This window comes from Lacerta agilis, chromosome 10, assembly GCF_009819535.1.
Source record: "Lacerta agilis isolate rLacAgi1 chromosome 10, rLacAgi1.pri, whole genome shotgun sequence".
NCBI classification, from domain to species: domain Eukaryota; kingdom Metazoa; phylum Chordata; class Lepidosauria; order Squamata; family Lacertidae; genus Lacerta; species Lacerta agilis.
This window is the reverse complement of record NC_046321.1, coordinates 47,273,901-47,297,163: the sequence shown is the minus strand read 5'-3', so window position 1 is coordinate 47,297,163 and position 23,263 is coordinate 47,273,901. Positions and strand designations below refer to the sequence as shown.

General features: G+C 40.2%; 1 protein-coding gene across 2 annotated transcripts in view; it reads right to left on the bottom strand.

Annotated features, from left to right (window-relative positions):
* The window catches only part of NELL2 (neural EGFL like 2), a 114,467-nt gene that overhangs the window by 5,217 nt on the left and 85,987 nt on the right, over nucleotides 1-23,263 (bottom strand). Inside the window, exons 16-19 of one of the 2 annotated variants that reach the window (XM_033161655.1) lie at nucleotides 8,223-8,363; nucleotides 2,400-2,593; nucleotides 1,515-1,691; nucleotides 282-506 (exon numbers count right to left, since the gene is read on the bottom strand). In XM_033161655.1, coding sequence (XP_033017546.1) covers nucleotides 282-506; nucleotides 1,515-1,691; nucleotides 2,400-2,593; nucleotides 8,223-8,363 — 737 coding nt within the window. The remainder of the gene's footprint in view (nucleotides 1-281; nucleotides 507-1,514; nucleotides 1,692-2,399; nucleotides 2,594-8,222; nucleotides 8,364-23,263) is intronic. The other variant, XM_033161656.1, reaches the window with a different exon arrangement.

Here is a 23,263-nt window from a genome sequence, read left to right as displayed (position 1 = left end):
AAGTATACCATATGTAGATGTATAGAGGGCTAGATAGCTTCAAGGTCAGACAGTGCATGGACTTTGAGAATTTTGCCTTGCTAGTACATCTAAACCATTATCCAGATTCTTGAATGCTCCTGTCCCCCTGGCAGAAAAGAATGATGTCAACAACACTGAATGATTTATGTTGCAAGTGTGGAAAGAGACATCCCAGCGACTAGATGAGATGCATCAATATTTATAAACCGTAAGGCCAACTGGAAAAGACCCTTCTACAGCTCGATTTAGCTCTTCAGTACCTTGCACTGGCAGAGGGTGCATTCTGTGCCATGCTTGATCCAAGAGGACCCGGTGAAGCGAACCACATTAGTTTCATCCAGACAAGTCTTGGTGATATCGTTCCTAATGGTATCTGCTTGGCAGGGGTCAGTGACGCAGTGAGGGCAACATTCATTCTCAGGGAGGGTGCTGAATTCACACTCCATATCTGGACAAGGCAAGGGCCAACAGTCCACTTCACCCTGCTGTTGTTGTTGTTTTTAAAAAAAATGGACAAAGGAGCATTAATTCTATGTTGTTATATCATCATCATTCATATTATGTTAAGACACTATTATACCATCATAAAAGGGGGCAGGGAAGCTTGCTCAGGCTGAGGGCCTGTTGAGTGCTGCCGGGGGTGCATTTTCCCACTAACCTGCCAGAACCCTCATTGAATGCAATGGGACTTCTAACAAAAAATGGCAAAGGTTTGTGGTGTGGATTTGTTTGCAGTTACTAAAGGCAAGCAATGGAAACTGAATGATTAAGGATCTAGCTCCGAGAAAACTGAGCATGCTAAAGTCACATGGATTTAAACAGAGTTAAGTAGTGAATTGTACATGTAGTTCCACGGATCTCAAAAGGTGTCAAGCGTGTTTTGAATTGCACCCTGTGCTGGGGAAAAACTTATTTCTGTGATAAGGGCTCACTTTCAATAAATATTTGCAGTGTACTCCTTGGGTTTCAATTATTTCAGGTTGCTCTTTCAACCGTGACTGGTAATGAGACATTATTTCTATTCCCTAGATAATTTTTTTTACAGTCAAATATGAACAATAGATTTTCATGTTGTGATTAGATGTATCTTCAAGTTACAAAAAAAGGAGATCCCAACTAAACATGGGGGGGGGGAGAGACTTTCTGACAGTAAGAGCTGTTTGATAGTGGAATGGTCTCCCTCAAAAGGTTATGGTCCCTCCTTCATTGGAGTTTCTTAAGCAGAGGTTGGGTGGCCAACTGTCATGAATGCTTTGGTTGAGATTCCTGCATTGCAGGGGGTTGGACTAGAAGACCCTTGGGGTCCCTTCCAACTCTAGAATTCTATGATTCTATCTATGGTCTGAAATGTTCAGTCTTTGATCAATTGAGCAATAGAAAAAAATTAATTTCCTTTTTAAAAAACATGCATAATAAATGAACAATTAAGGCAGATGTAACTCATGATTGCAAATGGTTTTGATTTAATTGTCTATTGTAGGAGGAGGACTTACCAAACAGCGGCATTGTTGACAATTTTGAACCCAGGTGTCTCCACTGTTGTATAAGATCTCACCGCTTTGATGTAGACACTGACTGCTGAGCCTTGGGTCACATTCAGGGCAGCAGAATAAGTCAACTGTGGGGTTCTCACAGTCACATACCATTCGCCGACACATTACGTATCCACTCTACCGTTGCAAGACAGAGCAGCATGCAGGAAAAATTAGAATCAGCTTGTATAACTATGGTGAGGGAATGAATAACTAACAGTTTGCAAAGCTACAGAACTAGTTTAAGAATTGGAGACTCAGGGAACTCAAAAGGAGGAAATGGTTCTTCGCGTAATTCCATAGTTAAATTATGGAAAGCACTTCAACGAAATCTGGTTTAAAACAGGATCAGACTAATTCACTGAAGTTAAGGCTAAGTTCTACCTCCATGCCTCAGAGCAACAGTCACAAGTGAGACTTTTGTGTAAGTCTGCAGGGCTCTTAAATTCTCATAGCTAATTTAAAATGAAGGAAAGGATTAAAAAATTGTAACATTGTGCGCAATTGACAATATAATGTTCCAAATAAGGGTGGGCTATTTTCTTTGAATATAGTGGTTTGGATCCAGCTGTGGCTTTGCTCTAGCAACAAGGGCTACTGTTGGTGCAAATTGTGGCACGTGAGTTTTGCCGACAGCTCCTCCCACCTTGCCATCTGTTGGAAACAGGAAATTTGGGCTAAATTGATTATTTTTCTGCCTCACTAAATCGGCAGCAGTGACTTAAGCATACCGCCTTCTTCCCTCGGGGGGGGGGGGACAAACTATTCTATCTTTAGTATCCTGCTTTGCTTTTTCACCTTCTCCCACCCCTCAAAGAACCCCCTGCTAATTCTGATCAGACTTACCTGGCAGGAGCAGACAGAGCACCTATCGTTCTCCAAAACCCAAATCTGCCCATTGTGTTTAATTTTGCCTTCATGGATACAGTCACCTGTGCAGTTCTTCCCATGGGGACACCGACAGTCATAGCCACCATCCAAGTTAAAGCAAATTGTGTCATTGGCACAACTGTGCCTTCCTGTTGCACATTCATCAATGTCTGCAAAGAAACAGCCATGGACTGATTTTAAACTAAAGACACTAACAAAAACTGGCCTGGCTACAGTTGATAGAAATTATCCTCGGCCATTAAGCCTCAAATCCCAAGTAATATGCATTCAAGTCTAAATTCTTCGTATTACAATTTACACACCATTAATTACATGAGTGGAAGTTCAAGTGAAATAACTGTGCAGAGCCTTACTTACTGTATATTAAGCAAGGAAATTCTTATATGAACTTCCAGATATTAGCTTTAAGTACTGGGGTAGTATTCTTATTCAATCTATTGCACCCTTGGATTCCAACTGTTGAGGTACAAATTCATGGGTGCCTTGAAGTTGACTGGGCCAGGCAAAAGGCTACTTGATTGCTAGCTCAATATGTGGGGCCGCTGGGACCCATATGGGAAGAAGAATTGTTGAGAGTTCTTGGAGGCAGCCCTAACCTACATTGCAGTATTGAGGATCCATGTGGCACTGGAAAAAGCAGAACTGCCAAATACTCAGATAAGCCTTAAGTTTGCATGTGGCTTGTAGACCCAGACTGAGCTCTCTCTGCTTTGCTGGTGCAGTCTACAGTTGCATCACAACATTCACCAGGGCTGGAGAACCTTTGGCCCTTCAGATGTTGTTAGGCTACATTTCCAATCAGCCCCAGGCTGCATGGCCAACAGTCAGCGACCATCTGGAGGGCCAAAGGTTCCCCAATCCTGATATAAACCTTGCTCAAGCTGGGTGAGTAAGGCATGTGAGAAGAGAATGGGTGCTGCTTTTCATCATGCAACAACCCAATATGGATGCCAGCTTTGCCAGCATTGGCTCCAGGTTGGCGTGCAACTTGGAACCATCCTCAGATGCCCTTCAGGTACAAGGGTTACGCTTTTATGGGCTATGGACTATTTAAGCAAGAACAACATGGACTTCAAGGACATTGTTAGATGTGATCAGCACAAGTTCTTCCTTGTTATATTTTACATTTACTTCATCTACCTTTTCCATCAACTCCTGCCTTGTTGAGTCTCAACTTTGGGGACAAGCTAGTGTCTGTTCTATTACTGGAAGCCTGAGGACAACTCAGACTCTCTATTACAGCATCAGGTCTTTTAATTAACAGCTGTAAAAAGTGGCATTTGCAGGGTGGCAGAGCAATAAAGGGAGAACTTTGTTTGCTGATTAAACTGTATATCAAGTTTATTTAGGTAGCTTTTGTTTTAGGTTTGTTTTTTTTTAAAAAAAGCAAGCAAGCCAAGATCTCACAACTAAACATATTAAGCCAAAACATACAAAACAGATTTTAAAGGTGATATAACAAATATGGACTATGGGTAATAAATATGCTGAATCCTTTAGAGCTAAAATCAGATCCCAGGCCTCAGAAGGCTAAGCTGGCTGGGGGCGTCCGCCCGAGGCCTGCCAGATTTATGCTGTCATGCCAAGAATACCCCGTGCCTCCCAGCCGACTGGGGACCTAATGGATGGAATGGCACTGTGCAAAATGCATGCACTTGCAAGGCTCTGATAGCAAAATCCAGACCTGTGTCACTGCCACTGGCACATCTCATAGACAAGACTCACACACCAGGCCTCATATATGCTCTGCACAGGCCTGGCTAAACTAGTAGCAGGATATCCATGTATTTACAAATTAATGTGCCTATATATTCTCTCACACATGTTGTCATTTGCTCTCTAGAGGTGGTCTGACTTGTATCCAATTAAGTTTCATTCAAAGTAAACCCATTGAAATCGACTGTCCTAAGTTACTCATGTTCATTAATGTCAGTGGGTCTACTCTGAGTAAAGCTAACTGCCTACATCCTGAAATCAGCAAGATCTTGGGATATCTCTGTGGTTGCATTCATTGCTTGCAATTTTGTCTAAAAGAGAAGAGTTGTAAGCAACCTTAAAATTTCCTTAAACTAGCATTCAGGAACATAGCTGTCAACTTTTCCCTTTTTTAAAAAGCGAAATTCCCTTATTCTGAATAGGATTCCTCGCAAGAAAAGGGAAAAGTTGACAGCTATGTTCAGGAAAGCCTTTGGGTTGCAGGCATGGAGTGTGTGCTACATTTCCTAAACGTTATGTTTTAATATGTATTAGTATTGTTTTAAATTCTAGTTGTTTAACTTTAATATTTTGAAAGCTGCTGCGCAATACTTGGTTTTTGTTTTTGTTTCGGTATTGTGCAGGCAGGCAGGGTTGCCATGTGCCTAAGGCATTCTGGAAATAAATATTATGAAAATCGGCAACAACCAAAAAATGCAAGGAAATAGACATGAAGCCTGCACAAATGAAATACACATCTGCATTATTTAGCAGCATCAAACTCTCAGCCGTTATCTGCAAAAGTGTTGCACCACAAATCATCCACCCCTGCAAGAATCTTGCTCTACGCTTTGATTTTGGACTGGCAGCAAACCACCATAAAGAGTGAGTTATGTGGTTGACATTTTGTTTACAGCTGTAACAGGAACACCAAGCACCATAAAATAGTGAGAATGGAGGGACCAAACAGAGTGTCAATTATCGCTGCACACAGCAAAAGGAAGGGAGAGAGTGGGAGTCAGAGCTTGGAGTTATCGTTAATTCCAGGCACCAGGTGGTATGTCACTATTATCACTCCCATGTCATTTTAAAATGATACATTATAGAAATGCATTGCAGCTTCTACCTCACGGAATTGTGCTGTGTTTCATTATGTACTGCCATTGCTATGTAGAACATTTAGCCTTATTTTCTCCTCTGTATTAACAGACTGTATGTGTATAATACGTGCCAACCAATTTGTTTCTCTGTGTTATTTTTATATAATATGGGGGCAATATTTTGCACCCCAGTCCTAGCTTCCCAATCTTTGCTTGAAAGTAAAGCTAGTTGCTTTCAGGTTTTGCCCCATTGCTATCCCATGATGCAAACAATCCAACGTCTTGAATCTGGATATGTGTGATAGCCCTGCTTATCCCTTCCGCCTGTTAATTAACCTTCACCAGAAAAAGATACATAACAGACACTGCTTCATTCTGACTTTGAAGGAAAAAAGAATATCTGAGAAGAGGGGGAAAAAATCCACTGGTAGACCTTCAAAGATTAATCTTCCTTCTGTATGATTATGTACAGAATCTGGACCGTCAATGATACAAAAAAAAAAGTGAAGAGAATTTTTGAAATTTAGGTTTAGACAAAATGAACCCCCCCCCTCTTGCAACAATTTGGTTTTAACAGACCATAACTGAACATGCTGTGTTGTCTTCCTTCAAATGCATTTCAACCCAAAACTTACCTGTATAAATAAATACGACTGGATGTTTTGTTTTAGAAGAGCTGCAGCTTAAAATAACTGCATGCCCACTAACCTGCTGTTCCATGTAATGCCATTTGCCACAGCATCCAACAATCCCTGTGTTTCTAAGCTTGAAATACTGTTGCTCAAATTGCTTTTTGCTAAATGCAGTAGTTTCTACAAACTGTAAAAGCAGCATAATATTACCCCACGGGTGGCAGTAGTTTCACTGTGCGATAAGAGGTTTCCTTAAAATGTACATTTATTATTTACAGCAAAAGAGGAAGCACATAAAACTAGATGGTTTTTACTCAGAAACCAGTAAAATTTAGGAGTGATTATATGGCTAGCATTGCATCTGCAATCTACTTCTCGCTTTCTGTCTCAGACTGAGAAGTCAGCAGTGGAAGAGGTGAACCATACCTTTAGCATTATGATTAAACAGAGATCACAAGTTAATGCCTTCCTTGCCTATTTAGAGGTAGGCTACAATTCTTCAGATCCACCCTATATGCACATAGACAGAAGAAGGAACAGCACACCTTCCAATGGAGGCATTACATTTTAATAGGGCCCATGGGCACAAAATAGCCAGCACAGTTTACTTCAGGCATAGGCAAACTTGGCCCTCCAGATGTTTTGGGACTACAACTCCCATCATCCATGACCACTGGTTCTGTTAGCTAGGGATGATGGGAGTTGTAGTCCCAAAGCATCTGGAGGGCCAAGTTTGCCTATGCCTGGCTTACTTCATCGGTTCCCAGATTTTTTTTTATCAGGGATTCTTACTACATAATCTGAGCCTGGTCACGCATTTCATGCCTTCAGACTGTATTTGAACATACAGTCCTGCATACTGTATCTATCTGGAGACAGCAGCAGAGATGGGGGCAGGTCACTGGGAGCCACCATCTTTCTTTCCCCAGTTGTGGCCTGGAATGGGACTACATCATAATATGTCGTTCCCAATGAGGCACTGTAATAGAACGTGGCAGCTCGCTGAGTGTCATTTGCAGCTCCAGCACTGGTGGAAAAAATCAGTTGCTTCTAAAAGGGGGAAAACAATACAACAAGACCTCTGCCAATTAGTCTAATAAGCCTGCGCCCGCCATTCTGCACCATTTTTAGAATTCCTCCTATCTCCCACAACTGAAGAAATTGTTGAATTTCTGCCCAGTTTCATAGTTTCTGAATGACTGATAGGGACATGCTAGCATTTGTGGTTCAGTACTACCTTAGATAGAACTAAGAGCTGCATTCAACATTCTCTTGAGGTAGTGGGCAGTGAGTTTTAAAGCTGCACAATCTATTGAGCAACCAAAGTTACCAGCGACATGCTTTTTTTTTTGCATTCTCTTGCACAACAACACCCCACTGCCGCATCTAGGAGAAGGAAAACTCTAGGAAAAGGAAACCTCCACTGCCTTGCTGCCATACTCATCCGTGAGAAAGGCTTGGGGAGTAAACCTCGAGGAAAAACCCATACCCGCTGCCTTGTGAAACATCTTTAGGAGAAGAAAAGGCTAAAGAGTAAACCCTACACAAATCTGGAGTACAGTCCATAAGACGGTTGAATGGTGCCTTGTACGCCTCTTTCCTTCCATGAATTTCCTTCCATGGATTTAGCTTTTTAGCCAAGCTATTGTGTGCAGTGCCTTTTTTGACACCTTTCACTGAATATGTACCACTGAGTGCTGGGACCTTCCTGTTTCTTTGAGTTGTGAAGGAGAAGCAAATCAAGAATGATCTATGAGAAAAGGAATCTCATTTTTACTTGGTTATGGATCAGGCTGCTCTTCTGGTCTGGGAAGTGATATAGGGTGGTATTCAACTAAGTTATAACCAGATTAGAACCTTTGATGTTTACAGACCTAACTTTGTCATGATAATTAATTCCAGTGGGTCTGCTCTGAGTAATTCACATTGCTGGAAAAATCCTCAGTCACAGAAATCCTGAGTTTTCTGGAAGAAATCTATCTATCTATCTATGTACCAATTGATTAATTGCAGATTAATATTATTTTTTAAAATAATTCCCTTTGTCTGTTTAAGTCATCAAAGAATTTAAGTTCCTTGGGTACCTTGAAGCTTACATTTGAAGATGGCCCAGGCACAATGAATTCAGTCTGGGGCCTGGTTTGCACAACATGCAAGGCCATGCAAAAGTGTGAGCTCTTAAGAGAGGGTTTTGCAGCCACTTTAGTCCTTTTTGCTGCTACACCACACTGAGCGAAGCCAAAGTCTGGCATAGAGTGCCGTGCAAACCAGGCTAAAGTCAGCCACACCAAGCATGACTCAAACACAAATGCATAGCAAAAGCACATAAATTATGCTACCCCTTTACTGACCTTCACATGACTCTCCACTTGGTGAAAACATGCCATTATCATGGTAGCCATCCCTGCACTCACAGTGGTACCATCCAGGGAGGTTAATACAGGTGGCACGGCTGTCGCACTGAACAAAGCCATCTGAACATTCATCAATGTCTGTTCATCAAACAGAAAAGGAAAAACAGCAACAAGACTGTAACATAAACTAGCATAAGCTGCTGTTTGTGGACACACAAAAGAAACTGATGAATTCATGATCAGGATATATGAATATTTCTAAGCAGAAGTGTTTAAACTCCATATTCTAGTCTGCAATAAATCTAATAGGAACTGGAACTTTGCAAGCCTTCTTGGGGGAAAATGTGAAATGAAAAATAAATGAGAACCATAAACAAAACAACATTAAATTATACTCTGTATTGTTTAAACATTTCCAATTCAGTCAATGAAGACAAATGATAAACAGACTGCTTTGTGTTTCAACTGACCATGGCAAGTGGGGAAAATATGATTCCAGCAATAGTTATATTTCTAGCCATTATCTCCTGCCGGCAATCCTTACACCAGGCTGCCTCATGTAAACCAGGATTATCTATTTCTGTAGAATGTCAAGACATTAAATCCTAACTCCCATTATCTAGGAGCTAATGCTTCTGGGAATGACTGCAAAGACTGCTTATAGAAGAGAGAGAATAGTCCTAAACACATTTTTGAATATGAATCGCACCATTTGATTCTTAATAATTAGAATGCTTTTCGAGCTGTAACAAACTATTTTCCTGGACATACATATTGTTTTCCCAGAGAATGTGAAAAGGTAGAACTTTCAAGCAACACAAGCTATTGTACCAAATCTCTGCTGATGCTGTTTAGTACTTCTTTGAGAAGTGGAACCCAAAAAAAGAGAGAGAAGTAAAGCAAATCTATGTCTAGAGTTTGCTAAAGTAATAAAGACTAAGTAGTGAACAGTTCTCTACAAATTAGTTCCAGAAACAGGAAGGACAGCAGCTAGTGTATTAAAAACCAACCAAACTAACAAAAACCCACATAGGAACAATTGATCCAGCTCTCTCAAAAAACCATAGTATTTCATTATACCTTGGGGAAAATGCTTAATTTGAAATCTATCTTGTTTAGCAATATTGATATTCCCAGTTACGACAAACCAAGACCATGGTTGGACACCCCCCCCAATGTACATAATGCATAAATTGGGTAATTAATGAAGTAAATCACATACTACAATGTTGTGTATTCAGGTTACCATGTTCTCTGTGATATGATTTAAAATATATTCCCAGAGTTCATTTCCTTTTGTCAGTTACACAGATTAGACCATTAAGCCTCCTTCTGGCTACCCCTTTATAGTATTAAGCAGCAAATCCAAACCCAAAGCTTTTACTTACAGCTTCTCACACTCTCCCTCTCAAATGTTTTTGCAGCTACAGAAGAAAATCTACACCAGACCTTCCAGTTCTGTAACAAATCCCAAGGTGCCAATAAAACAAACTATTTGCAAATTTAAGCCCAACTTCCCTTCTGCCTCTGCCTTTGCATACTCTTGGAAAGAAGTTGTAAGTGAGATATTGAGTGGGGGGGGGGAGATGAGATGAAGATATCAATGAGAATTGTGTTGATTTGGAGGGAATGAACATTTTTCTGTTGGCAGGAAGAATGCATTTGGATGTGCTATATAACACACAAGGAAAAATGAAAGCCTATCATCAGAAACCTCACTGTGCTCCTTGGAAATGTTTGCTCTGATGCTTTCATGCCATCTACCACATATTGGCCATGTTGGACATCATAGTAGAACATGACTTATTGTGATGGGAATGAGCCTAGTTTCAGCCTGGCCTTGCATGCTTCCTCCTGCTCATCTGATACCTTGGATGCTACCAATGCCTGCTAGTACATATTGGCCTAATCTGAATGCCTTGAGAACCCATGGATTATCATGATGGGAACTAGCATAGCTTCCCCTAGTTTTGCAAACTCCTGACATGGCCGCAAAGAAGAGTCTGGAAGTTTCGGCTACAATTTTTGATCAACCCCAGTTTGCCCTGTCAACACCACTGTCAGGGAACTCTCCCAAGCTTAGTGCAGGGTGGTGCAAGGGCTTTCGGGGTGCTACAGAGAGCCTCAGCAACACCTGAGAAGCAGTACTTCCTCTTCCAGCGGGAGCAGCAGCGATGCCTCAAGTGGGGAAGGGGAAGAGGTTCAGGGAACTGGCAGCCAAGGCTCTGGGGATTTTAGAGAGACCTCACACCCCGCTGGTGGAGAGGGAGGAACGCCACTTCTGTCCCCCCAATTGCGCAGAGGGGTGCCACATAGGGAAAGAAGGAGGGGATTTCGTATCCCTAGACTCTTATGCTGGGGGGGGGGGACTGGAAAGGGGCACTCCTGTATTCTGCTGATGGATGAGACAGACGTGATTTGTTAGCTCTGCACTGTAAATAGTTTTGCACAATAAAACCATTAAAAAGAAGCTACGGAGTTCGGCTGGTCACTCATAAGCAATTAACTGAGGACCTTACAACCACCTAACACACTGGTTAATTTTAACAATGACTTGTTTGAAACAAAACTTCAAGCCATAATTTAGAAAAGGACTAGGTTAAAACAAACCATAGTTAAAATTAACTAGTTTGGATGTAACACAAAGCTGTGATTAATCAAAATTGAAAGCAAAAAAACTTCTAATTTCTTTCCTACAACTAAATTGGAAAAGTGTAGCAAAACTGCTGGTGAGTCCATGGCATAGCTGTCAACCCTCCCTGCTGTTTCCCAATGCTATAATAAGGGAATTTCCCGCAAAAAAGGGGAAAGGTTGACAGCTATGGGAGAGGCTAGGTTCACATCGCAATAAACCATAGTTTATCATGATATCTGAACTAAGCCATTGAATTAAAGGCTACAGTGGCTGTCATATAGAATTCTTCATAGTTTAGGAATAGTGAAAATCTCCAAGCCAAAACCATAAAAATGTTGAATGAAGTCTTTGTTGCAAAGGGAAGTATGGAGAGAGTTTGCATTTAGAATTATAGCAACTACTTAGCAACATGCATTCAAAAAACTGAAAGACAGATTTCTCTCTTGCTAAGAGATTGGATTCATTTACTGAGAACAACAGGAAAGAAAACACACAAGTTAGGTCAAAGGTGTATTAATGAATTAAACAAATTTTGTACTCTCTTCAGAACATCACTGTTACACTGTAAACTTCCTAATTATGTCAGACTTCCTAATTATGTCATAGTCAGAGGCATTATGCATTTTTATGAGCACTCTTACTGATTATTCAAAAGTGGGGGGGATCTTGATTGACATGTCAGTATTAGTAAACTGACAGCCAAAATAACTTTGTGTATTTGTTTTCCAAAAAAACTGACAAACCAATATCACAAGAAATATTACTTCGGATGAAATGCTTTTACATATGCCAATAAAGAAAGAAATACTCTCCTCTCATTTCCTTATGTCAGGATGCAAAGTTGTTGAATGGAGCTGTGTATGACTGTCTGCCATTAATATGCTGATGGAAGAATTCTGCTGGTCTCTAGGAAATGACAGATTGTCTGCTAACAACCAATTCCACTGAAAATGCCTGCAGTCAGTCAGTGCTGAATAGTATTCTATTACTCTCTAAACTAGAGGTCTAAAGCTGCTGCTGCAGCCCATCCCTTTAGGCAAGGGGTGGACAACCTATGTTTCTGCCAAGGTCTGCATCCTCAGGGATAATCTGAAGGTGGAGACCAACCAAACATGCCAACAGTCGCTGGAGGGAAAACCAATGATGGGTGGAGCCAGAGCTTTTCCCCCCAGTTGGAACCCTGTGGCAGTTTTTTAGCAGGTGTTGCAAAGGTTTTATCTGTTCAATTTCTACTCCACCCTTCATCACACAGGGATTCCAGGGCAGGTTACACACTAAAAACCATAGCATACAATGCATATGTAAGGTAACAAACAAAACGAAAAATTCTCAGCTCTCAGCTCCAATGCTGTTACGTTTAAAATCCAGGAAACATTGCCAGGGGACACGGATCTGGAGGTTTTGACACAGCTTTATTTTGCCTTCTTCTCAACTCCAGATGTAGCAGTGGATTAGCTAAACATGCTGAATAAAAAAATAATCATGCAAAGTGGGTAATGTAGATACCCCTTTTCCTAATGCATACAAACATTTGTGTGATTTGTTTATTCATTTTATTTTACCACCTTTCCTCCAAGGGACTCAAGGTAGATCAGGCTAAAAATGATTGGCGTGGGGTCATCCAGTGACCTTCATAGCTGACTCTCCAGACCTAGATGAACTGTCTAATCCAGACAAAATAAAAAAATTCCTTCCAGTAGCACCTTAGAGACCAACTAAGTTTGTTATTGGTATGAGCTTTCGTGTGCATGCACACTTCTTCAGATAAATATCAATAACAAACTTAGTTGGTCTCTAAGGTGCTACTGGAAGGAATTTTTTTTTATTTTTGTTTCGACTACGGCAGACCAACACCTGTCTAATCCAGGTTTTCTCAACCTTGGGTTCCCAGATGTTGCTGGACTACAACTCCCATCATCCCCGAATACTGGTCCTGCTAGCTAGGAATGATGGGACTTGTACTCTAACAACACCTGGGGGTCCAAGATTGAGAAAGGCTGGCTAACCACTATATCATACTGGCTCTCTTTTCTGATGGTAATATCACTGTACCCCAAAAAACAGAAGACTCACGAGTTTTGAGTAGCACACCAGTAATTTGACAATGGTACAATAGTACACTATGCTTAGTATTAATCTGAGCCATTACTCTTTGAGTGGAATATTCTTCCTTTCCTTTTCCAGTGGATTTATATTGTGACGTGACTTGATGGTTAATTAGGGGCTCACTGAAAAGTTTTGCTTATCTGGCAGCTCTGAGCTCTGACAAGCAGTGACATTCCTAATGAAGGCCAATTTAACACTGAACTGGTTAAACATTGGAAAGCTGACTCCAACATAGGAATATATGCCTCTGTGATCTGGGGGGGGGGGGGAAACCCAGTGAAGAACAATGTGACACAATGAGGTATTGTGCAAAGTATGTGCTTTCTTCACAGGAAGATAGTGACTTTTTAAAATGAGTCAAAACTGGCAAATCTTTCTGCTGCTGGGAAGCCAATTTATAGCAAGAGGCATGGAAAATCTGTCTAGCTCATTACCTGACTATCCTATGGAGCCTCTACTAGTTGGCACTGTATAAGATTATTACTCAATAATTGTGATTAAATGGATCCCATGCCTATTTAATAGCCATGGCAGCTTAAGGCAGGCATGTTTTCAGACACTTGCAATTGTACGTAATTAAATGTGAAGCTGGCCTTCCCAACTCAACTTGTGCCGGATTCTTTTTAGAGGTCCAAAGCAAAGGAGTTCCAATGGGTTTCTTCTCACCAAATGTGTGCTCTCACTTTTTATCTCAAGTTCATTCCCAATTAATCATCAGGAGCCATTTTCTTCACTTTTTACACAATAGCTTCTGGCCAGCAACAAAAATGTCTCCCACTGGGTCTCTTGATTAGCTCCGGGGCAAAACTTCACAGGGCAGTTACTAGGCAACTACTGAGATGTCCTGCTGCGTTCCCGTCAGTTTTATTGGGGCAAGGATGGACTCCAACTCCCATCATCCCTGACGATTGCACATATTGCCTGGGACTGATTAGAACTGGAGTCCAACAACATTTGAAGCTCCAAAAGCTCCTATTGTAACTTGACATAAAGTTACATCCATCTGTTGGATCATGTAATAGTTGAATAATAATAATAATAATAATAATAATAATAATGGCCTTGTGTTGTTAGTTATCAGACTAATAATGTTTCTCTTCATCAAGGGAAAAAATTCCACAAGCCAGCCAAATACTTCCCCTTCTTTTTAATCATTCTACCAGTGGGTTTTATTATGCTGAAGTTTAAATAAGATTTTCATAATACATTTCCATAGCAATCTTGATTTCACACACCTCTGTCCTATCACTTTCTATGCTTTCCTTTATAAGCTGTTAGATTCCATTGTTTATTTTTGTTTTCCTTGAATGAAAGCATGCTTCAATAAAGAAGCAAAACACAAGGCACTCTCAATGAAATTGCATTTCCATGTATCTGAAAATTACGGACAATTGCAAATGGGCAACTGCATTTATCGGTCTGAAAACTGAAAACCGTTCCTTTTTTTACTCATCCCAAACACAGATGGAGAGATGGTGAGTAGCATTTGCTGTGGAAAGTTTGACCTTTATTTACTTAGAAGAATGTGGTGCCAGGGTTAACCTTTTGAAACAATAATTTAACATAGCTCTCTGGACTCCCAAACTTGAGTTTTGATCAGCTGTAAATTGCAGAAGACCTTTATCCCCAAGACAGTACATGGCAATGGCAATAGATTTTGATGTAAAGGCTCCCTAAGGCTACAAGAAGCAGCTTTATTGCAGTAGCCCTTTAGAAGACTTGCAGTTCCAAAGGCCACTGCTGTTTAAGTACATCAATAAGTAAGGGGGGTGAGGTGGAGAGAAGAAAAATATTCTGATGCTGCTATTGCAAGCATCCCTACTGGCAGGTAAACAAAGAGGATGTGGTTGGTCCTTTTAGGGATGCAGAGCTGGTGAGTGGGTGTGCTTCATTTCCCAAGCACCTTCCATTGGCTCAGGAAATTAGCACATTTGATGACGATGATGATGATGATAAATCAGATCATTTCTGGATCAGTCTTGGGGGCATCTGGGACAGTTACCAGGAGTACAATCCTAGGAGTGCAACCCTAATTCATTTTATTCAAAAGTAAGACCTTCTAAAATCAACGGGTGTTACTTCCTAGCAAGTGTGCATAAGACTGTGGTCATTGTTCTCAGTTGGGAAGCAAAGCTGTATTCTTATCCTAAAGAATCAGGAAGACCCAATTCTAACAGCTAGAGTTTGTTGAAAATGAATCGGCTTAGGGGTCTTCAGGGAGACATGAGATATTTATACTAGTGTCTAGTATAACATTTACTACTACAATTATCAGGGGGCATGCATTTGATTCTGATGAATCCCAAAACTTGAAAATAAAAAAGGCAGTTTCAGAGAGATATGAGGCTCTCCTGCGATCAAGTGGGTATCCTTTGAGGTGTCCCAAACTGAATCAGGCTGCTACTGAAGCTTTTGGACTGCTTTGGAGGTCCCAGAGAAACAGGCTCAGACTGTGTTTTTCAAATAGTTACATTTTCCAATTTAAGGACAAGGGCAATTGTAGGAGGAAGATGAGAGGTGAAGTTTTTTGACTGTCAACTCTAGCTTCTAAACAGAGAATAGCTTTTCCAGGACTCTCCTTTTTACTGTAAATCACAGTGGTCTGGGAAGGGATGCAGAAGGAATGAATTTGCTCATTGTCAATTGGACAGAAAACAAGCCCAGGAAGAACCACGAACTGTTTTCTTATTCCTTATACCCACATGAATGCTTCTGAAATTTCCCTGGCTTCTTTATCAAGAGCACCTCTTTGATGTTTGTTGTTTTCTTGAAAATTGCCCACAAAACAACAGTAAATCACAAGGAGATAAGAATGGCTGGCTGGATCAGGCTAATGGACCAACAAGTCCAGCCTCCCATAGTGAGCAACCAGATGCCTGGTTCACAAGAAAACAAGCACAACTTCCCTCTCTTTCTCCACTTGTGGTTCTCAGCAACTGGCATTCAGATACCTGCTTTCTCCAACAGTGGAGGCAGAACATATTTGTCATTGCCAATCCTCTTCAACAACTCAAAATGGTAAAGGCTGCACTTTACCCCTGCACCTACCCTCCCAAAATGTAGCAGTATTCACCCCCTCAGGAGGGGCTATCAAACCTTCAATTTTCATGCAATTCTGCCAGAAAAAAAAAAGTTATATGGACTCTGCTCTCTCTTCTAAATGAGACTAAATGAGAAAAGTGACCAGCAAAAATGCCCCTAGAAATATTTGTCTGAAATTTGGCAGGCTTTATAGCCACTCTACAGGGGCTACTAAGCACACAAATTCCATCAAATGTCACCAAAAGTTAACGGCATTAAAACTGCTTTATTATTTCCCCATGACAGTGAATGTGGAGACACGAAGTTTCACAGGTCCTCATTCAAACCTGAGGTGAAGCAGATGTCGTCAGAAGCAAATCAGGCTTACTTCCAAGCAGCTGAATTGGGAGTCCAAGTAAAATTTCATGGTTAGTGCATACCCCTAATAATCAGATGTGCTTTACCAAAGGGTCTGATCAAGAAAGGAGGGAAGAGAAAAAAAAACAGGAAATAGTATGAAGAAATAGAATGCCCTGATCCAGTTCAGAAATGCAGGTGACATCCCTGAGATTTTTTTCCCCAGACAAACAAATTCCACACTGAATTTCAGAAAAAAACGTAAGTCATTCAGGTTTGATGCTATGATAGGAGAAGGAGGGAAATGAATTACTTATTCACAGGCATGCATAATGTTTTGCCACAGATGTGAAAAGTAAACTTTTTGGCCCTAATGATCCTAAATTTGATTGTTAAATCCTAAAAGGATTGTTAAATCCTTTCGAAATCAATAAAACAAATGACTTATAACCAACAGGTTCCATGCATTGCAATGTTACTAACTTTAGTTGAACCAGGGACTTCTTTTGTGAGCTGACCCTTTCAGCTACAAATCTATATGTTGACCATCAATATCTACTTCAGATCAGTAGGGTTGCAAGAAGTATCTCAAAGCTGCTTTTGGTATACCTATCTTGAGCATTTCCGTATCTACTAGCAAGACCAAACCTACCTGAAAAAATCCATCAATATTTTCTTGGCTCTCTTTGTTAAACTTTTGGGAATGGCTATAAAAGGTTTTATTTTAATGCTGCAAAGCCTACCAGTGTTTTATATTCAACAAGTACAGTTTTAGCATACTCAAGCACACCACAGCCCTCAGTCACATATTTTATTTGAGATTGTGCATGGATCTTTGACCCCATTTGGGAGCCATAACATCCTGGAAGTATTTTGATATATGGCAGCTATTTCCATGTTTAAACAAGCTATCAGTCTTTTGGTTTCCTACACTGCCATAGCACAACAACACACGGCATAAGCATCCTGCAGAGGAACAGAAATAGATAAAGCAAGCAAGGTTCCATTTTACCAGCTGATGTGGTCTGGCTCAACAGTAAACGGTGCCCAAACTATCACATTTTGTATCAAGGTAATTCACTATTTAAAAAGCCAAAACACAGTAAATAGGATAAAACTAGGTCTTTACTTGGTGCCAGATTGGCAACATCTTAGACAACAAGCATTTCTATGGAGGACATTCTATACCTAGAATATGTTGTAACTAATAAATGCTCAGTAATTACTCATGGGGGGGGGGGGGACTGGCCCGGTGTATGACAAATTTGCCTATTTTTCCTCTGAAGACTAGCGGATATTCTGCTCCTGTAATGCTGAAAGCGAGAACCCAGCAAAAATGTTACATGAATTATCTTAAAGTATTAATCTCTCACAAAGAGGAAATTGGTTACAGCGAATCCATTTCCGAACTGTTTCAACAGGTTGAATTAATGCTGCTCTTCAATGCAATATTTCTGCTGTCGTGTTGTGTGAAAGAGCAAACTTATTCCTACGACATATCAGGGCTTTTTGTATCCTTGTAAGAGCATGGCTGTGGTATTTTGTTTTGTTTTTTAAAGTACCCTGTCCATGGAAAACTAATTTAGTTCCATTAATGAGAAGGAAGCAAAATGTGATTGAGAATGTAGTATGGAATTATAGTTCATTAATTCTTCAAGTATGTAATTTCCCACACTCCTGATCCCCCATTGATTTTTCTGCACACCCCTATAAGTCCTGCTAAATGCCAGCGAAAGGAAATTCAGCCGTGTTGTTATTTCATGTGCGGCAGTGGCAGTGCTCCAAAATTAGATAGAAACATTATGAAAGGTGTGGGTTTTTTCAGTGAATGCTTTACCACGTGGCCTTGTTAACATCTCTTTGTTGTCAGAAATTGATCAATCACAGACCCTACCAACAACCGAGGCTACAATAGTTTCTCATTAGGCAGCCAATAGCATCAAAACATATGACACTTATAAAAATTGAAGATGATAATTCATAGCACCTAATTAGGCATGATGAATTGAGTGCATGCTTGAATTCATTTAAAAGGGGGAACATATTTTTGTCTACTAGGATATGTGCCTTTGGCTATGTCACTGCCCATTAAAGAGATAGGTTAGTTGAAAATACTGTATTACTATATTTAGATACTGACTCAGACAGAATCTTTAGGTACATCTGCTTTCTGTGCCTCTCTCTTAATTCATGCTCTAAAATTAAACTGGTTTTCCTATGACCTTCATAGTTTTGAAATATATGAAAAATAGAAAACTGATTATGATGATGATGATGCATCTAACTCCCTGATAGTATCAGAAAGAGTATTTATTTTCAACTGCACACTTTAAAAAGGCTAAACAGAATGTCATCAGGATTCTTTCCTATTTCCATCCCTTTTGTTCCTTAGGCTTCAATCCAGGGGCAACTTGCTAGGGAGTGAGTCCAAGCTTACCTCCAAGATAGATAGATAGATAGACAGACAGATGTACCCCACCCATCTAACTGTGTTGCCCCGGCCACCATGGGCAGCTTCCAACAAATATAAAAGCACAGCAAGACTTCAAACATTAAAAAGTTCCTTATACACGGCTGCCTTCAGATGTATTCTAAAAGCCATACAGTTGTTTATCTCCTTGACATCTGATGGGTGGGCATTCCACAGGGTGGGTGCCACTATTGAGAAGGCTCTCTGCCTGGTTCCCTATAATCTCACTTCTCATAGTGAGGGAAATGCCAAAAGGCCCTTGAAACTGGATCACTGTGTCTGGGCTAAACCATGCCGGTGGAGATGCTCCTTCAGGTATACATAGCCAAGGCTGTCATTACAATATATTTACTCTTTAACTTAAATCCTTTTAAAACAACTTTCCATCAATCAATTTCTGCACGTATATTAAATTAACATTTCCAAAACCACAAAAACCTCAAGATAACCCTTGGTCATTATGGTGTTATACAGAGGTGGGACCTGTCGCACATGGCTTACCATGGCTTAGGATGAAAAGTAAAAACTGGATATATGTAGTCCAAGCTCCTAGCCTTGTCATGATGTTGCACATGCCTAGTGCTTGAGTTCATGGATGTATAGGCACCAGCCTTGCAAGGCCAATGAAATGCACCTTCCCATCTGCCCAATGGAAGGCAGGTGTATGGAACGGCTTTCTGTCCGTTATGCATGTGATCTGCAACAGTTGCAATCCTTCAAAGAAATACGCATTCACAAACTTTCTTCTCTTTTCTGGACCAAGATTTAAGCCTGATAACAGTTGCATTCATCAGGTTGCTCTTTTTATATGGGTAATGTATTGTTCCTTTACTCTGGATTCACGTGTCCATGGAAAAGTACACATTTTGTGAATCTATTTAAAACAATGTTTTAGTGATAATACAGGCTTGGGCTGAACGTAGACCATATGTATATTGTACTAAATATGAATATTGTTGCCACCTCTAAATTGAATACAGGGAAAGGGATAATAAAGGGGGGGATGGCTGTTGTCATTATTCACTTTATTTCCTATAATAATATAATGGACCATAATTCATAAAGGAAGGAGCTTGGAGTGAGTAATGAAGGTCATTTTTTATTCTCTTCATATGTGGAAAGAAATTATATTCATAATGTATTGCTGAATCTTCATATTCATGTTTTATTTATGCCACACTATAAATTTAAGAACTAAGGATTTGATCCAGTCCACCCAAGCATAGCACCTCTGCAATGAAAGACTGCCATAAGAAATAATAGAGTTCTGTTCTCCCTCTCTCCCTAGCCTTGTGTAGGGTCACACACATTTGTGACAGAGAATGGGAGGTCTTCCTCTATGTCTTCCCCCAAACCCACCTCCTCACATGTCTTGACAGAGGAAAGGGGACCGACTCAACATGATAAGATAGTGATGACAGTTTTTCCGGGCCACTCCTCTATACATTAGCATTGTATCCTGAAGCGAACAGAATCAAACCTTTTCATTTCAAAGATCTCTTAGTAAAACAAAAGCAAGATAAATATTCAGGAAACCCCCCAAATTATTTTGTTATTTATGCAGTGCACAATCAGTGTTCAGGGTGCTTTACAGAATAATAATAATAATAATAATAATAATAATAATAATAATAATAATAAGGCAGGCTCCTACTACCCCTTGGAGCTTGCAATCTGCAATTCAACACAATGGATTTATTTATTTATTGCATTTGTGAATTGCTCTTCCTTCCAAGGGAGTCCAGAAAATATGTATAATAAAAAGAATAAGAAGAATAAGAAAAAATCCAAAATAAAACCAGATATAGTTATAAGAACCATATATAAGCAGGCAATACAGCAGGGGGGGTGTAAAGAGAGGAAGAAATGCAAGGGGTGGGAATATAGGACCTTGAAGTATCAGGTGCAATCCTATGCACACTTACCTGAGAATATGTCTCGTTTAACCCAGTGGGTAGATGCACATAAGACTGCACTGAATTATTCTATGTTCATTACAATTCCACATACTGAAGTTTAGTTAAGAGGATGGAGGAAAGCTCTGAAGGATGAAGAGCTTGTGGTGACACTGTGAGTAGAGAGGACACCAGCGTAGTGATTAAAGAAGGGGCTGCATGTCATCTTAGTAATAAGAAGGAAGGTGAACCTTTTTGGGTAGCAGAGTTGTGAATGGAGATGTAATAGTGATAAAGAAATAATGAAAGGCTAGTAAGGGAGAAGGTTGCAGTGGCCAAGTCAGGAGAAAACCCAAGCTGCAACACGCATTCATTTTCTTTGTAGAGGCTGCTGCTCTACAAAGCTTCCATTTTGGTCACACAAGTTGGTCCTTTGTGGTACTATACCCAGAGACCCGCAAATCAACTTGCTAGCTCACCAGGGCCAGTCCCCTTGGCTGTCTAGTAAGTAGGATTCTTTTTGGCAGAGTCTTGAGAAGGTAATCTCTTCAATGAGCAGCAGTGGAGACTCTTGCTGTTTCTTGCCTTCTACATCCCCTAACGCAAATGAGCGAAGAAATAATAGCTAGCTACCAAACCAAGACAATATTTGTGAACTTCTATTGACACATGTTTAGGAACATGTTCACATTATTGTTGTCAAAGAAGTCTTTAATTTTTCCAAGGAGATATGAAGGCAATTATCAAAAGACACAATTGTTATTCCTCTTTCATGTAGAAGTGCAGGGGATCCCTTGACTAAAATATAATATAAAAGCAGCAAATAAAGGAAACAGAACCTTAGTCTGAGCAGAGACTAAGCAATTTTCTTCTCCCTTTCAGACTCCTCAAAGTGCTTTCCGAGCTGCATGATTAACTTGACAGGAAAATTCTATTTTGTATAACATTTAAGTTGCTAGGGGAAAAATGAACCACAATGCATTTCTTTATGGCAGAAAAGGAACTAGGGAAACTGACCCCAGTCTGACTTATTAAATCCTGGCACACTTCTTACTTAGTGAAAAGTACAAACTTTAATGGTGACCTATTTTATCTTTACATCTGTAGAAACAGACATTCATCCTGAATACTAATTAAAGCAGGGCAAAAGATTGATTTATGGAAATAGGGCTAGGAGGCACACAGAATGTAAAAGATCCTTCAGTTATGTTCTCTCTTTCTTTAGATTGTATCTACTATATACTTCAGAAAGTCGTTTGCTCAATATGTCATAACCAAACTTTGCATAATGGTTCCTGACATCACAGAGCTGGTTTTTGTCTAAGACTGGATACAGTTGGAGTCCATTTTGAATCTAGATGGTGGGCTGAACCTTTCAAAACTGCTCTGACTTTTGGGTTTCTTAGAATTCCTGAGCAGTGCCAGGTACAAGGCTGATGTTGAGTGCTGATCAGCAACCTATCAGGAACCACAGATTTCACTTCCTCTTTAGTGAGTGAATCTATTCATTGCCTTACAAGAGATGAAGCATGAAGAGGCAAGTTCTTGTCCTTGTGCTACCTGGCTACCCATTCAATGGGATGGGCAAAGGAAGAAACGAAAAGAAACCAGAGAAGGGAAAATGAAGCTTCACTTCTCTCCTGAGAGTTGAGGAAAAATGTGGACAAACTTTCTTGATTAGAATTTGGTAAGGTCACCTGGAGTCATATATAATTGCTCATACCAAATCCAGTTAGCTATCTTACAAATCAACTGGGTATGGGTTTATTGTGACTACTGTTATCTGAACACGGCAGTAAATCTGAAGTGCTAAATACTCCAGCAGCTTTAGCAGTATCAGCACACTTAACAAGCTTTGTGGCAGCTTTGACAATAAATTATATTCTGAGTACTAGTAAAACTATTTCTCTAAGAAACCATGAGTACAGGAATTAAAAGGATTTTATGCAAGCCTCCCCTAGGAACAGTCATAATCTAAATCTTTCTATTATCATGGCCAGTGCACCTGAACAAATTAATTTAAAGTTGCAGTGAAGAGCAGCAGTCACACATGCAAAATGTTTAGCTTCCACAGAATGTGACACATAACTTTAGAGAGATCTAATCTATAGCAATTACCTGGGCAAGCCTCTAACCTGAGTTGAATTTAAATCTTCCAAACTTCAGCTATGCAAATGAAGTTACAAAACAGAAAAATGATGTATTATTGGTCATGAAGCTCACTGGGTGACCATAGCCCTTGGACCAGTCACTGCCTCTCAATCTAACCTACCTCACAAGATTGTTGTGGGGGATTAAATGAGAAGGGAGAGAACCATATATGCCACCTTAAGATCCTTAGAAGCCTTACCACCAGCTGAGTGACACCACTGGATACCACCCAAAGCAAAACAAACAAATATGCATTATTTGCCCCCAAGTAAAGTTAGAAAATAGCCCCATCCATTTGCAGAGAAAGATGTATTCTTTCTCAATGAAACTGTTACTACAATTGAGGTTTCTACCTAAGAACAACAGGATTATTTTTCACTTCTCAGGTGGACCATTGCTATTT